The following is a 17,329-nucleotide window of genomic DNA, read 5'->3' as shown; positions in this document are numbered from 1 at the left end:
TAAGTACTGTACAAGTACAAGTCAGTAGCTAGTACAGGAACGTTAGCAAGCAACAGCACTAGTTAGCAACTTGATAGCAATTTGGCTGCGTATCATTTTTGATGTTGTAGCCAATAGAGTGGAGCAAGGATGACGTTTATTTGTAGGCCACCATTGAAGTTAGCATCACTCTGGTTCCCTTGACGATAAGCCAGTCAGATTTTTTTCATTATATTTTGGACTATTGCAGAAAATAAGCTCTGTGGCTAACAATGGTTTATTATAGTTTTGTTAAGCAATCTCCACTAATTAACACCACATTTATGATTTTTGAAGCTTAAATGCTAAGGCTAACGTTAGGCTATAAACGAACTACACTATGGTTGCATGACTTCAACGTCACCACCACAACAAGGCGGTAGAGCCGTGTTTAGGGTGGTTACATTCAGGAACTTAATTTAGCTACTTGTTAGCAACCATCCTTTTTAAGACGTGTAAAGCTTCCGAATTCACGAGTGGGGTATTTCCTGACATATTTTTTTTGTCATAGAACATAACGTGAATGTCTCTTAGCTTGTGGTAACCACAGACCTTATTTCAGGCATCTAACCATAAAACCCATTGACGGAAACCAGGAGTGCTGAAATGCTAAGTCATTTCAGTGTTTTAGGACACATTCCTGCAGTACTTTATACCAGTGGTTCCCAACTGGTGGGTCATGGTCCAAAAATGGATAGAGGGTCCATTCTGAATGGACCACAAGTTTGTAAAAAACACACTTTATTTTTAAGTACGGTGAATTTCCAGGACAGAGCTTTTAATTTGAAGTGCCATTTCCTGCTGTAGAGTGAGTGACTACTTGACAGAGACAGCAAACTAGCTCTACAACATGGCAAAATGCAATTATGATGCTGAAATTAAACTGTGGACCTTGAACTAATAACTAAGGAGAAATCTGGACCCCATGGAAATCTGTACCCCTCCCCAAACTATGTTATCAATGCTTTTTGATACCTTAGTTTGGGGATTAGAAGCATTGTTTGGTGCCATTGAATATTAGCCTGACAAAATATTCCAAAATGCTTAATCCATCGGTCTTAAATGAATAAATAGCTAACGTTATAAAAGTGTCATGATTTAAATATGGGAATAGCTTATCGAATTTGGCCTAGTCGATATTTTAATACTTGACACCACCCTCTGTAAAAAGGTGTTGAGATTTTATGCCCATAGCCAGCAACTTTACAAGCTAATGCTGATACTGGATACTGTGTGTTGTACTGTCTGATTTGTTGCACTCATGACTACTGTATCTCAAATTGCCCCTTAGAGACTTTAAAGTTTACCCCGCCTCACCTCACCTCACCTCACCTCACCTCACCACACTCTAGTTCATTTAGCTTGGTAATGTAACTGAGAAACTGTAGTGTATTAATAGGACTAGTTGTCAGTAGGCTGTATCAGTTATCTTTTTCAAGAGCATGGGGAACAGCTTGGTTGTTGTAACTGTAACTTACTGAATTACCATTGTGTTTATGAGGAAATGAAAATGTGGAACATATATGCACTTTTTGTGGTAATGCTAAACCCAGCGATACATCACTTCTTCTTTGTGTAGAGTAACATTAACTAAGGTCCCTTTTACGCTTGTCATTTCAAGAGTCTTGTACTTGGAGAAAACCCAGATTAGATATAACCTTGATGCCATTTTCACATTGTGCTTTTTGCTTTGTCACACACACTTTCACTTTCTGTCTTCCATTTAGAAGTTCACAGACTTTCTCTTGTCCTGCTGTCAGCTCGTTGGCTCGTTGGTAGTTGTCATGCAGGTGGCAAACCTCCCGTCTGAGTCTTGAGTTCTTCCTTCAGGGCAGATTTCCCGGATCATGCACCAATGTGGAGACCCTGCCAAGTTACTGCTGAGCCAACTGCTCTGGGTTAAGGCCTGCTGAGAACTCTGGTTGATTGCACTAGATAAACAACATGCCTTTATTGTGGAAAGCAGGGAGTCTTTTGTCATTGTCTGTCCTTTCCTTTTTTTTTTTTTTTTTTTATTACGGTGCAATTTAGGAGTGTGCTCGTGATTTGGAGATAACAAAAACAATATCCTTTACCCCTCTCTTCCTCTTTCCTTTTAGCAATTCTTTGTCATTTCATTCCATGGCCGCAAAATTGTGTTACACGTCAATACAAGTCTGAGCCGTGTGCTCCCTGAGAGCCTTTAATGTTTGTGATATAGGAATTTTGGCCTGCAACCATGAAACAACCAAGAAACCGTCAGCCAAAATAACCAGATTTGAATACAGTTGCTCAGAAGTTTATTTGCTTGTGGGTTAAAACTAAATGATTTACACAAGTTATATTTGGAGACAGTGTTATCCTCAGTCTAAGCATTAAACCAATTCTGCCTCCACCCTTAAAGGGGTGTGGGACCCTGATCTGGGCACATCATATACAGGAGAGGACTGGACTCTGATGTTAAAAAATGCCAAGAGATATCCAGAGATCTTAATTTAAGGTCTTGAACAGAGTCTACTGGACAAGATCAAAATTATACACAGTCATTATACGCGGTCAAACTAAAGTGAGATTCATATTCCTGTGGCAGAGCCTACACTGTAGCTATGCCGTTGTGAGCGTTTATACTTGTGCAGTGGTGTGTTTGTGTCACTCTGCAATTGCTCGTCCAGAACACTAGCAGCAGGGTTTCTGTGAAGTGCTGTAAAGTTTAGTTGATTCAAAACACACATTAAACACACATTAAACATGGCTTAATAGAGACAATTTCAAACACAAGTACACAAATCAGCTTCACTATAACTCGCAGCATTCACAGACAAACACTTGTCTTTATCTGGACACATTTTCCCCACAAATACAACATGCTAATGTTTTTAGCACAAGCCTATGGCATTTTACATTGTATAAATTAGCCTAGCAGCTAGCAAACCTTTCCTCTACTCATATAAAATCAGGGACAACAGCAACATTTAACAAAGGTAATGTTACATAATGTTTTGCTCCATTACAACTCACAAGGTTCACTGACAAAACAACTGTCTTATACTAAACACGTTTTCCAAAGAAATACAACATGCTAACGTTATTAGCACAAGCCTATGGCATTTTACATTGTATAAAATAGCGTGGCAGGTGGTGATCTTGTCCTCTACTCATATGAAGCCTGGGACAACAGCAACATTTAACAAAGGTAACAATACATAATTTGTCAGGTTTACAACTCAAAAGGTTCACAGACAAAACAACTGTCATGCTGAATACGTATGTTCAGCACACATTGTATAACCTAGCGACTAGTGGAGATTTCCTCTACTCATATGAAGCCAGGATAAATCACACACAAGACTTAAAATGCTTTTTTGTGAGGCCTAATCATCAGAATCACAAAGTTCCCTTTACTCCTTGTCTATTTGTCTCAGGGGATCCTTCACTTCTTAGATATCTTAGTTCCACAGATGCAGAATGGATTCAAACTGCGGTCATGCTGGAGCGCAAACTAATTATGTGTGAATGGAAGGCCTCCGATGCTCCCTCGGTCAGTTCCTGGTTTTGTCAACTTTGTCATCTGGCTGCACTGGAAAAGCTGACATCCAGACCTATAAATAAAGTAGACCTCTACATGTTGAAATGGAACACTTGGGAAACCCACATTAAGGTCTCATATGGAAGTTGTAAACTCTTGTCCTCCATCTTTTGCATCTCCAACTGTTACGTGCAACCTCACACTAATATCTTTAAACCTTCTATTTCAACATCTCTGATACATGTTTACACACTTAAGACAAAGTTTACCTTTGTTCACAGTTTGTGGTGGCAGTGCAGGTTGTGCAAGCTGCTTCGTTACAGATTACGAAAAGAACATCATGGACCTTGGTGATAATTAGATGATGTTATTTACTGTGTTAGCTGATTACAGTAGGCAGGAATTTGTCCTGGAGGCGTTTGCAAAATTGCAGTATGATTAGTCACTTCCTGTAGTACCTCATAATGTGTGACAGTCAAACATTTCCAGTTTATCCACTCTAACTTTATCGCACTGTGTGTGTGTAAAACCCAGGGAAAGTCAACGTTAAAAATTCTCCTATGAGAGTATGCAGACGGCACGTGATGCACACCTGATGCAGGCGCATGATTATCTCTACGGGAAAGTCACGGGGTTGTCAATGGAGGCCAATTTAATGAAAGCTGCGGCAGCGACTCATGCAGGGATGTTGCTAGAGTAGGTGATAAACACGGAGATATGGAGAGGGAGCCGTCGGTAACGTGATCAGAGTCTTAAGATTGCATCGGTGCGTTTGTCGGTGTGTGTATGTGCCTGAGCCTGGGTATCCTCCATCCTCTTGTTCGAGAAATGAGGATCACCATGGCGACCCCCGATGTCCCATCTCAAATTGATTACCCCTGGTGCATTCTGTCCTCTCGGGGCATGTACTCATAAATAGAGAGAGAAAAAGAATGAGTGCATGATGAGCAGAGACACAGACAAGGATGAAGTCAAACATGAAATCGACCATATCAAATCAAATCAGGCATTCTGGACGTGTTTATAATTTGCATGCAGACACGGATGGCTGCACCTCCTACCTGTCACATCAGTTCATCACTGTTTTTCCCATAATCGCAGTACAGGACCGTGTTATTGCTGTCGACACAAGCATACTGATAACCAAACACATCTTCCTTGTTTGAATATTGAACTGATGCTATTTTTGGAAACATGAGGGAAAGAGGTTCCTTGACTTTCTCAAATCTGACACAGGTCTTGTCCTTTAAGTAAACCTGTCTGTGAGCCTCTCTGATCTTGACAGAATCAGTCAACACCTCTCTGCTCATCTAAGCAAAAGACAAAAGAAAAAAGCCATCTTGGTGACCAGATCCAAACTGATCTCCTTCTGTCAATGTGTGAACTCCGTGAAGAATACCTTTCACTTACGTTATTCATTGGGATGCACTAACATCTGTTCTTTCTTTTCCCCTCTCCTCCTGTCCCACCCCCCCCTTTTGTCCTCTTTCTGTCTCACAACAGAAAAGTGTGAAGGAGGGAATCCTGTTAAAGCAGACCAGTTCTTTCCAGAGGTGGAAGAGGAGGTACTTCAAACTCAGAGGGAGGACCCTCTACTATGCCAAAGACTGCAAGGTGAGCCCAAGGAAATGTTTTTGGGATTTGTAAACATCGCAAAAGGCAATTCATTGAGTTGTGAAACCAAAATTACAAGTTGGAAACAGTCAAGAATGGTTGAGGTGTGATTGAGAGGTGTCAGGGAAAAGACAAGGTGTGATTATGCTAAGTGTAGCACCTGGATATGGTGTGAGAAAAGAAGGAAAAGCTGATGTTTGCATTGTTTGTCTTCCATCAGTCCCTGATTTTTGACGAAGTGGACCTATCTGATGCCAGTGTGGCCGAGACCAGCACCAAGAATATCAACAACAGCTTCACGGTAAGCAACAACTTATCTGAAAATGTGTATTAAGGCATTTAAAACTTAACATTTGGCTCAGTTTTCAATGGCAAATTATCACAAATGAAAAGTTTAAAGTTTAAGATTTAACTTTTTTTAACCTCACCAATTAACCTGCATGTCTTTGGACTGTGGGAGGAAGCCGGAGTACCCAGAGTAAACCCACGCTGACACAGGGAGAACATGCAAACTCTACACAGAAGGGCTCCCCCACCCTGGGGTTTGAAACCCAACCCGGGATTCAAACCAGAAACCCTCTTGCTGTGAGGCAACAATGCTAACCACTGCACCAATGTGCCGCCCAAAAACCCTATACTGTACCTGCAAAACTAATGGCATTCCAATGAGCCTCAGCTGTACATTGTGTTTTGAGCTAATTAGCAAATGTCAAGCGTGTTAGCATTGTTAGTGTGAGAATGTTAGCATGCTAATGTTAGCATTTAGCTTCACAGAGCTGCTAGCGTAGCTGTAGATCCCCATGAATGTGGTGTGATGAGAAATGCATAGATAGGGTACATAGATTTGGCTGCAGATGAGATATTCCTCAGGTTTTGAAGGTGATATTTCACGTCACTGCATCTTTTCTTTTGTGTCTCAGGTGATCACTCCATTTCGCAAACTAATGTTATGCGCCGAGAGCAGGAAGGAAATGGAGGACTGGATTGGCGCTCTCAGATCTGTCCAAAAATGGGAAACCTATGAGGTTAGCATTCTGACTGTCTCTCCGGCAGTCTCTTCATTGTCTCACATTGTTGTGTATTCTGCAGGCTGAATGTTATAAATGTGCCAAATTGATGATGCTCTGATAAAAGCCAGTGTGTAATCTATGCTGATGAGAACAGGCTTCACACCTCGCTTCTTAATTCTCCTCCCATCTGCTCTTTTCTCTAAATATCCACCTTTTCTGCTGTCTTGGAAGAAAATACTCTTCTCTCTTTTTTCTTATCTACTTTTCATTTTAGCTCTTTGCCCACAGATTAATGTCGCTCATAAAATCAGACCTTCTGCTTTAATAGGCTATAAAGAGACTGTAAGCTGCATGCCATCCCAGCTCAGCTGAAATTCTCTCTGGGTTTTTGGCTTTCAATGTTCCTCAAATTTAGGGTTTTAATTAACATCATTGTCATATACACCCCGTTATTCCAAGTTCATGTGATGCTCCTGCAGGTTTGTGAGGGTGCAGATCAAACTGAATGGCATCTTCTCCAAATTAATCCTAATTTCAGATTTGACATTTTGATATCTCGAGAGTCAGGAGCACTTTCTGAAAAGGAAGAAAGAAGATTGTGCGGTTTGACAGCACTGCCTGTACCTGCCGTCTTTTAAGACATTGGGTAACATTTATATTCTGCCTGTATGGGCATCTTTTACTCAGGCCAGTCAGCTGTAGTATCAATATCATCTCAATCGTTTTATGTCTCAATCCCGAGGCCACAAAGTTTAATATGCACTGCTGATGTCATTATCTTATCTGTGTTTCCTCTGGCTGTGAAGTTCAGCATGAAATTTAAAAAGTCGTCCTGCAATATCTCTCACCCCCCAGGCTATATATTCTGATGTTCCGCTCTGATGAGTTTTGTTTCTGTTCCCACCTCTGAAGCCCAGCCAGTTTAACATGTAGCGCTGATGTCACTGGCCTCTCCTCTCATATTCTTCCTCCCCCCCAGGCCAGCCAGTTCAACATGGAGCATTTCTCTGGGATGCACAACTGGTATGCCTGCTCGCACGCCAGACCGACCTTCTGCAACGTCTGCAGGGAGGCTCTGCCAGGCGTCACCTCCCACGGCCTGTCCTGTGAAGGTTCGTAGACACACAGATACACACATTTGAAGACACACTGAGGGTCAATAGCAAAGCTTTAGACCTAACCAGGTATCAGGAGCCGTTATCTTTGTATTTGACCGTTCACCTACATAAACGTCAAGGACAGTTTGGTGTCCTCATTCCTGTCCGTCATTGCTTAAAAGTATTTAGAGCATGTTAATGTGTTGGGAAAGAAATAGGTTTATTGCTCCTAATTGCAGGACGAGGCATTTGTAAAATTTCAATCTTCTTTGTCATGAATTGAAATGCTCTAAATACAAAGGCATTTGTTCTTTATTTTTCATCTCCCTTTAATGACTTTCCATAGATCCAAACGAAATAATTAGAGTGAACAAAATATATTTAGAAATGTATAAAATATATGTAAAATGTGTAAGATATAATTAAAAATGCTTAAAATATTTATAGACATTAAAAAAATAGAGCAACATTTATAAAATACATATTTGTATTTATAGAATTAAAAGGGAAATTTATAAAATAAATATTAAATGTAGAAAATATGAATAAAAATGAATAAAATAATTATAGGCATTTGAAAAAATAGAGAGAAATTCTTAAACTACATATAAGAAGTTATAAAATAAATATTAAATGTAGAAAATGTGAATAAAAACATTTAAAAATATATAGAGAAATGTATAAAATGTATTTAGAGATTTTAAAAAAGTACAGAGAAATTTATGAAATAAATAGAGAAAATTAATAAGATAAAGAAACCTTTATAAAATACATATATATAGGAATTTTTGAAAACATACAGAGAAATTTATAAAATATAAATAGCATTCTGTAAAATGTTAAAAAACGTTGTGAATATTTTAAGCAATATTTAATCCTGATATATGTAAACGCTATTGGTGCCAATTAAAAAAAAATGATGACAGCAGAGAATAACCATCAGATGATCCAAGACTTATCCAAAATAATATTTTTTAAACAAATCATCTTTTGGTAATGTCATCCTGGTTAATGTCAAGTTGTCATTGTAAGGACATCCCAACCAAATTTAATGTCAACTTGTCATGACAAAGACAACTTCTGGTAATGTCACTTTGATTAATGTCAAGTTGTCATAATCAAGACAACCCAAACAATGTCAACTTGTCATTACAAAAACCGAATGACAATGACAGCAGTTATAAACGTTTATGACATGTACATAATGTTCATGACAGGTTCATGACAGTGTCATGTCATAGTTATGACAGTGTCATGTCACCCTTATATAGATACCTTCAAGTAAAGTGTAACCGTAGTTTGTCTAACATGACATGTTTTTTTATCTGTCCTCTGCAGTTTGTAAATTCAAGGCTCATAAGCGCTGTGCAGTTCGCTCCACCAACAACTGCAAATGGACCACACTGGCCTCCATAGGAAATGACATTATCGAGGATGAGGAAGGGGTGAGTAATGAGGCGGTGATTTGTGTATTTTGAATTTCATTAGATCTTTGCATACCAGTAATTCCTGCCCGAGTTGCCTAAATTTGGACCCCTGATGTCTCATGTTCTCAGTATTTTTTTTTGTATTTTTTTCAGGTGTTCATGCCCCACCAGTGGCTGGAAGGCAACCTGCCGGTCAGTGCCAAATGTGTGGTGTGTGACAAGAACTGTGGCAGCGTGCGGCGGCTGCAGGACTGGCGCTGCCTCTGGTGCAAAGCCATCGTAAGTGAGATCGATTGTGGCTTCCATCCTGTCAGAAAACTGTCTCGTCACATGAGTGTTAGTGTTTATTTAGGACATCACTGCTGGCTGGGAGGTATTTTCTTTTTAGATCTTAGCCTAGAAAGTTCTCACATGGATTTAAAATCAGTGTGTGTGACTCCTCTCTTCTGTTGCCTGTGGATAATCTCTTCTACACACCTCGCTACAAGAAACTGAAGGTGTTCCTTTAAAATCAAACTAGTATCCAGGGTAATATAATCAGTGCCAGTCCAATTGGTAAAGCTTTTCCAACTACTAATATCTCTAGTGGGAGGATGAACCATGTATCCAGTGAGCCACAGTTTGCTTTAATATCCCAGCAGCTCTCTAATTGCCAAACCGACTATCCAAGATAATACAGTAAGTGTTGTGCTACTACCTTCACAAAAAAGTACAACGTTTGTCACTGGAAAATATGAAATATTGAAACAGAAATTGTTCTCATTCACTAACGGGTTTCCAATACATATGGTATTTGTAGTTTTGGTCTTAAACTGTGTGAAACACAAGTGAAAATATGTCAGATTATTAATACATACGGTGATATTTTCTTTAATTTGCTCACCAAACAATCTGATGTGTTCATATACACACAGAAAATTGTGACTCATAGTGACTTCTGCTCCCAAACTTGAAGACTCAAGGTCTGAAACATTCACTCAAGTCATCATAGTAAAGAGACGGGACTCAGGGTGGCAGCACAGATCCCCAAGGTGAAGAGGAGGAGGAGGAGGTGAGCAGGTTAAAGATGAGGAATGAAACTGAGCTGATGAATTTATGTCAGCTCCAGGAGTCTGACCCAACGCTCTGACCGCCTACGGAAAGACAAACCAGAGCATGTCGCTGCTGTAAATCACAAAATAAAAGCCCAAATAAAGCTAAGCTTTATGGGCTGAGTTAGTTGTAGCCTGAAACTACCTTCGCTTTAGCAGGAGAACACAATGATGAAGCAGAAAAGTTCAGTGCAATCGTCCTTTAGGACACAAACAGTGACAGAGATGTAACTTCACGCTGTCTCACAGTGCCACTTAGCAAAGGCTGAGCTGCTTTTAGTGTTAAGGGCAAACAAACCCACATTAATAAGTCTAATCCTCAGCGCGCGCACACACACACACACACACACACACACACACACACACACACACACAGAAACACACACACACTGTGGCACGCACAAATGAATCAGAGTGGTATTTGTAAAGGTTACAGAACTGACATTTGGTGGGTTTCAGAGGGATGTAATGACCTTTCTGCTTCTACTGAAATATAGAATTACTATGGAGACCGCTGACTCTGTGTTTATGTGTGTATGTCGGTGTGCTGGTGTGTGTGTGTGTGTGTGTGTGTGTGTGTGTGTGTGTGTGTGTGTGTGTGTGCAGGTCCACAACAGCTGTAAAGAACAAATGGGGAAGGTGTGTCCCTTGGGTCAATATCGAGTGTCAATCATCCCTCCCACTGCACTTAACAGCATCGACTCAGATGGTGAGACACCTCGTACAAACACACAGACACACACATATACAGGCTCCTTTGTTCATGGTATTGTATGTACAGTAGGTTCAAAGCTCAGGAATGTCACCTTTCAACTCAGACGGTGTGTAAATCCTTTGGAAGCAGAGGGTGTGACGTTGCAACAGGCCCTTTGATTTTGCCGCTGTCAGCAACTGTAAAGCAAGTCCTTTTGATCTTGTTGGTTTTGAAACAACAGTTTTAATGAATATGTGAAATTCTAGCATGCTTGGACAAACATTTCTAGGAGAAATTTAAAGAAAAGATTAATATTTGCAACATATTTGCCAAAGATTTGATCAAATTATGCAAAAAAGGTTATCTTTTATTAGCAAAATGTATCATTCTGACACAATGCCCAGATCATTAGCAACCAGGATCCATCAAAGTGTCAACATTTGGACTCCAATCTGAGAGCTAGAAATGTTTTCGGTTTTTATTTCCTTTTTAAAAACATGTTTTATTCATTTACAATCAATAACTTCTTGCATATGACCTCAATCAGAGGACTACCAACTCTGCACAAATGCCTTGGAATTGTTTACCGCTGTTCCGATCAATCAAATTGGGAAAAAAACGAAGGCTACTTTAAGTGCTGAATACAGAGTGATGTAAAGGGGAGAAGTCATAAAAGAAATCACAGAGAAACAGCTAGATGTGGATCTAAAACCTGCGTCTTAAGTCTGGAGGAGCTGAGTCAAACGTTAGCATTGTGTCAAATGTGCCTCGAGTTAGATGCAGTAACACTGTACTGTCACAGCTTCTCCATGTTTTTAGCCACAGCCCAGATTTTTACCGGTGTTTCACCAGACCTTTAGAAATGGTTGACCTAGGGGGGTAGAAAATAGTAGCTAAATTTAGCTATTAATGTTAGCATGACAGCGGCGCGTCCGTGTACTAAGCTGAAATATAAGGGTGCTTTCACACCTGCCCTGTTTGGTTTGGTTCAAGCCAACTCAAGTTTGTTTGCTCCCTAAGTGCGGTTTGTTTGGGCAGGTGTGAACACAGCAATCACACTCAGGTGCGCACCAAAACAACTGAACCGAGACCTTCCTGAAGAGGTGGTCTCGGTTCAGTTACAAACGAACTCCGTTGCGGTTCGTTTGTGGTGAGAATGTGTTCCGACCTCGATCCGAACCAACTGCAGTCGCATGGTTTGCCTAAAATGCACAATGACAGCAATATAGTCAACAATGACCAGCGCTAAAATCAACCTGCGTAGTTGTCCCTCCATTGTGACATTAGAAAGTGTCACATTTATCTTGCAAGTGTACTCTTCTTCAACGGTTTGTTTACTTCCTGGATTTTTCCCACATGGAAATTCTGACCAATCAAGAGCAGCTTTCTCACACAAGACATTTGATCTGGTCCGCTTGTAAATGCTGCCGTGAGAACACAAACCAACTCTAGGCAATTATGTATCTTCGTAACAAAATTAGTCCCTGATTCGGACCAAAGCAAGACAACTCTAGGTCTGACAGCACCCCAAAAACAAATAAGCACATTTGCTCACCCAACCTAAAACAACACATTCCTTTTCTTCATTTTGTGTGGTCACATCCAACATGAGTTTCAATTTTTTGACGATACCTGCTCCCTGATCATTAAATGCTTTTATGTAGAAGTTCTTCTGTTTACATTTCACACAGTATGTTTATCACTTCCTGCCCTCCATCTGAATTCCACGCCTCATTATAGTCACATGATTGCAAACAAACTATTTCTCTCCAGGCTTCTGGAAGGCCACCTCAGCGTCGTGCTCCAGTCCTCTCCTGGTCTTGGTCAACTCTAAAAGTGGAGACAACCAGGGGGTTAAGTTCCTCCGCAAGTTCAAGCAGCTCCTCAACCCGGCTCAAGTCTTTGACCTGATGAACGGAGGACCAGAGCTCGGGTACTTACTGTGAATTGTCGTACTTAATAATTACTAATGAAATAATGAGCTCATATGTAGCAGAAAGGTCTAACATTTACTAGGCTTTATTTTTACTGGTTGATTGCCTCACTAGTGGGAGCATCTGCTTCATAATTACTGGTTTAATGCGTGTACTGGTGCTGTAATTTCACTGCCTTTTCATGACATCTGCCTCTTGACATTTCATGCTTTGCGTCCTCCTCTTCCTCTCCTCATCCTCTCATCCTCCCATCCCATCCCACTCTCTGCTCCCTCAGCCTGCGCCTCTTCCAGAAGTTTGTGACGTTTCGTATCCTGGTGTGCGGAGGAGACGGCAGCGTGGGCTGGGTGCTCTCCGAGCTGGATAAACTCAACCTCCATAAACAGGTGAGAGCGAGGCAGAGGAGGAGGAAGAGGAGGAGAAGGGGATGATGATGTAATGTTGAAGGTAACTGTGGAGAGCGCTGATGGGCAAGAGAAAGCAGCAAGGTACCTCTTGTGCTGCTGTGATGATAAAAAACATCAGAACTAAAGCATTTAACACCTGTAGTCATGTTTCGTAACCTGCTCATTGTCCTCAATCATGACAAAGAAACAGTTTCAAACATGTGGCGAGTAAATTTTGTAGACATCTGGATGATACTAAAGCCAAAAAGGAAGTGACTGGGAAATAGACAGAAAAAGAACGGGGTGGCGATGGGTAAAGTCACCAATGATACACTCATTAGCTCAACTAAATAATTAATGTCACGCAGTTAATCTAAATGAATAAGTGCCATGTCGGATAACATGGTTTTCATTTTAAATTGGTGTTTAATTTGGATACAAAGTGCCGTGTCAAATCAGTTTAAATAATTATAGGTCATGTCATATTAATCAGATTAACCGGTTAATATCAAGGGTCAGACAGCGTGATGTTTCTCACATTTTTTCCTCATGATCTTCACCTTGTTCTGACTTCCTTATATAGTCATCTGATATTTGTCTTTATAATTCAAGATGTTACAGTTTGAAATAATTTGTTTGTCCTTGAGGATGTAATTTGGGCGCAGACTACCACTTGTCTCCATTCTGTACTGTATAATAAAACCATTTAACTGATTTGAACATGCTTGGCAATGTAATTAACACACACGTTAACTTAAATATTTAATTACTGATCGAAATAAGTCAGTTAAAGTCTTATATTTTTGCAGTTTGGCACAGAAGATGCCTGCGTCACTGAAATACTGTTGTTACATTCACTTGAAAATTAAGAAAACTGCAGATTTTAAATGAGTTTATACCTGTAGTGCGCCCATAATATCAGAGTGTGGACTGCAACTCTTGTGCCCATGTTTACCAACCCAAACAGTTTGTGATGCTTTATAACAAAAAGGACAAGAGCGAATAAGAAGATTTGATGTTGGGATATAAATGTTTTATGAGGACAGTGGATTTCACTGCTAAATTTTATCCTTTTGGTTCTTGTGAGGTTAAACCGGGTGTCTGCAGGTCCTAAAAAGTCTTAAAATGTCTTAAATTCAGTGTTACAACAAGGCCTTAAAAGTCATTAAATAGTCTTAAACTTGAATTTCTGAGGTCTTAACTACTAAAAACATTTTATCTAATTTATTTTTTTTATTAAAGATCTTTAAAAAACTGTAATACCGTCATTTTTTTCGTACTTGCACTTACCTGTTGGCAAAATGTAGATTGACTTAACTCACTCTAATAATCATATTCCTACATAACACTTCCTTCTGCAGAAGAACATATATATACTACTTCCCTGCAATGCTTACCTGCAGTGCTGAAATAAATAAAACATGATTTGTCCAAAAATCTGTCCTAAATTTGGTTAAAAGGCGTCTTGAACGGGTCTTAAAAAGCATTAAATTTAACTGTCTGATACCTGTAAACACCCTGTAAATGAGACATAATAAATGCTAGAATTGTATTTGTGCAGTAGTTACAGAGTCTCTTTGGGATTTAGATTGATGAAACAAATAATTTGTCTTGTGCTGAGTTTGATTGAAAATTGGATTAAGTCAGTTTGTTTGCAGATGATGTATTGTTTTACATTACAGTGCCAGCTCGGCGTTCTGCCTCTGGGCACAGGCAACGACCTGGCTCGTGTTCTGGGCTGGGGAGGCCTCTGTGACGACGATGCCCAGCTGCTGCAGATCCTGGAGAAGCTGGAGAGAGCCACCACCAAAATGCTGGACCGGTAAGACCAGAGGGACAGAGGGTGGCGGAGGGCAACAATGTGGTTTGCACTGTTTCTTCCCAGCAAGGTACAGAGTCCATACAAGTTGGCTCTGTTTTTCTTTGAAGGTCTTAGTGTCCTGTCATGTTCTCAGACTTGATTGGAAAATCCACTTCAGGTGGACTGATGACTAAATTGTGTCAAGCTACAGTATCAACATGACCGATAGGAAAACTGTCCTGAATGATTTCCCTGAAATAAGTTGATGGAAGAAATCCCAAGTGAATGCTGTGTCGAAATCTGATCTAGGGTTGTGTGCCTCTCAAGGGCAGCAGAGATGAGCAAGCAATAGTCAAAGCAATAAAGATAATTAGCTAAAAGTAATACAGGCTATTTATTTCTATTAATGCATCGGGGAAAGATTCATAAACAACATTAAGAGTAGCATTAGCGCATAATTGGCAGCTGGTGGCTGAAAACAAACATAAATCAACCAGTTACACATAGTGTATATTAGGCATGTCCCCATCACAAGCTTTTGGCCCACGTCCCAATCTGAGTCTTTTAATACTGAGTATCAGCAGAGTCCAATTTCATACTTACATTTATCTAAATGTTAATTAAATATGTATCTGGTACATTAAAATAGCGGCTGTGGCATTCTAAATTTGACCAGCCTCATTTTTCACAAGCCGCTTGATCCAAATACTGAAGGTCCCCATTAGGGCTGTGATTATAACTGCATCACTGCCATACTGCAGCAAGTTGGCAAAGACGGAAACTGGAGCCGGGTGGGAGTTTAGGGAGGGTAAAAGCTTCATTGGTGTCATCAGGTGGGTACCTCCCTTCACTGGTGTTTCGATGAGAGGCCCACGACACCTCCAGAGGGCTTATCGGCAGCACCTGGCGTCCCAGGTGCGCCCCCCTCTGCTTTTACTTCCTCATACCCTGCTGTTGTGAGTGATATTTCGGGGCCCATATGGCGTCTTTCCTCTTAATCCATAGCCACTGGCTTGTAAGTTTTACACTTCCATTTTTATACTGATTTATTATATGAAATGCAGCATTTGGATTAGTGAGTTTAAGTTTAAGTTAAGACAGAGCCACGCTAGCTGTTTCCCTCTGTTACCAGTCTTTGTGCTAAGCTAAGCTAACCAGCTGCTGGCTGTAGCTTCATATTTACTGTACAGACATGAGAGTGGCATCAGTCTTCTCAGCTAACTCTTGCCAAGAAAGTGAATAAGTGTATTTCCCAAAACGTTCAGCTACTCCTTTCATTAAAAGTGCGTAATTCAAGTATGTTTAAAAAAGCTCACATGTTCTGCAGGTGTTCACCGACTTCTTCATCCTCAGCTTGAACTACAGATGGATTTTTGTAGATCTGCTGTTTTTATCAGCGACACAATCACAGATAGAAAAAGACATTTCCATTTCCCGTGTCCTGTCCTCCTATCTTGATCTGATTAGCTGATAATAAAGTTTATTTTCCGCTGATTGACAACGGCGTGTGTCATTGTGTGTCTTTGTAGATGGAGTGTGATGACGTACGAGGTGCCAACCACCACTAAACGCACACCCATAGTGAAAGAAGACGACAGCCTCGATTCTCCTCTGCAGGTAAATTACTCTCAGGAAGCTGTCTGCTTTTTGACAGATGGTGTCCATAAATTAGCCCCACGTAGCCAGACCTCACGAGCTCCAAGAAATTATTTTGGAAAACATCCACTGAGAATCAATTGAGTATGGCAGCTGGGAGCCAAAGCAATCAGACCTAAAACACGGGGAGTAGCTCAGATATTGACGAAGGACAGCTCTGTATTTTAAATTTAAGCTAAGAGCTGCTTCTTAGCTCCCGAAAATCTTTTTGGTAGGTTTCGGGGCATGCTGGAGTTTTAAAGTTGCAGTATGATTCTGCAGCTGCAGAGCCAGTTTCTCACCACTGTTACATTTCTTACTTTGGTGGATAATTGAAGTAAAATCTCCCAGAGGAGCAATCCCTTTCATCATTTGTCATTTGTCCATTAGTTGAAGGCTGATCCACTCAAATGAAGGGGATTTATTGGGAGACAGCATCCCAAACCTATCTTAGTTTTGCCTTTTGAACCTAGCCAGACAACAGTGGTCATTTTTGGACAGTTAGTTAAAAAGTTCTGTATTGACTTATATTTGTTCTGTTTTTTGTTCTTCCTCTAGTCAATGTTTTTAGGTGACTGATGATTAAAATCACATTAATCAAAGGCTTTTTTTTCCCGAAAAGTCATGACTGACGATTTAAGCAGTGGCTGAATGAAGCACACAGATTATAGACAGAAGAAAATAAAATGTTTTATGCACATAAACAGGATAAAGAGTGCAAACACTACCTACAAGTAAAATGTAGAGTTAAATAACACCACCCTCAGAGAGTCATTTAATTATCAAGTTTTAAGATGGACGGACGGACGGTTAGGTAGACACATAGATAGATGGATGGATGGATGGACAGACGGATGGACGGTTAGATGGATGGATGGATGGATGGACAGACGGACGGACGGACTGATGCATAGATAGATGGATGGACAGACGGACGGATGGATGGATGGATAGATAGATAGATAGATAGATGATGGATGGACAGATGGACAGTGCAGGTATTGCAGTGTAAGGTGATTAAAGTGTTAGAGCAGTGCAGGAGTAATGAATACTTTGCTATGGATAATATAAATGCAGTTAAAGATGAATAAATGAACAGATACTGATGCTGATATAG

General features: G+C 40.3%; 1 protein-coding gene across 3 annotated transcripts in view; it reads left to right on the top strand.

Moving 5' to 3' along the window:
- LOC117245777 (diacylglycerol kinase delta) overlaps positions 1–17,329 on the top strand; it is a 122,195-nt gene that overhangs the window by 74,320 nt on the left and 30,546 nt on the right. For all 3 annotated transcript variants that reach the window (XM_033609278.2, XM_033609277.2, XM_033609279.2), the window contains 11 exons: positions 5,027–5,137; positions 5,358–5,438; positions 6,058–6,162; positions 7,127–7,259; positions 8,583–8,689; positions 8,825–8,950; positions 10,369–10,471; positions 12,230–12,389; positions 12,668–12,776; positions 14,459–14,598; positions 16,107–16,194. In XM_033609278.2, coding sequence (XP_033465169.1) covers positions 5,027–5,137; positions 5,358–5,438; positions 6,058–6,162; positions 7,127–7,259; positions 8,583–8,689; positions 8,825–8,950; positions 10,369–10,471; positions 12,230–12,389; positions 12,668–12,776; positions 14,459–14,598; positions 16,107–16,194 — 1,263 coding nt within the window. The remainder of the gene's footprint in view (positions 1–5,026; positions 5,138–5,357; positions 5,439–6,057; positions 6,163–7,126; positions 7,260–8,582; positions 8,690–8,824; positions 8,951–10,368; positions 10,472–12,229; positions 12,390–12,667; positions 12,777–14,458; positions 14,599–16,106; positions 16,195–17,329) is intronic.

The sequence above is a fragment of the Epinephelus lanceolatus genome, chromosome 22 (genome assembly GCF_041903045.1).
Source record: "Epinephelus lanceolatus isolate andai-2023 chromosome 22, ASM4190304v1, whole genome shotgun sequence".
NCBI lineage: Eukaryota > Metazoa > Chordata > Actinopteri > Perciformes > Serranidae > Epinephelus > Epinephelus lanceolatus.
Note: the sequence above shows the minus strand (reverse complement) of the source record. Positions and strands in the feature narration are given on the sequence as shown.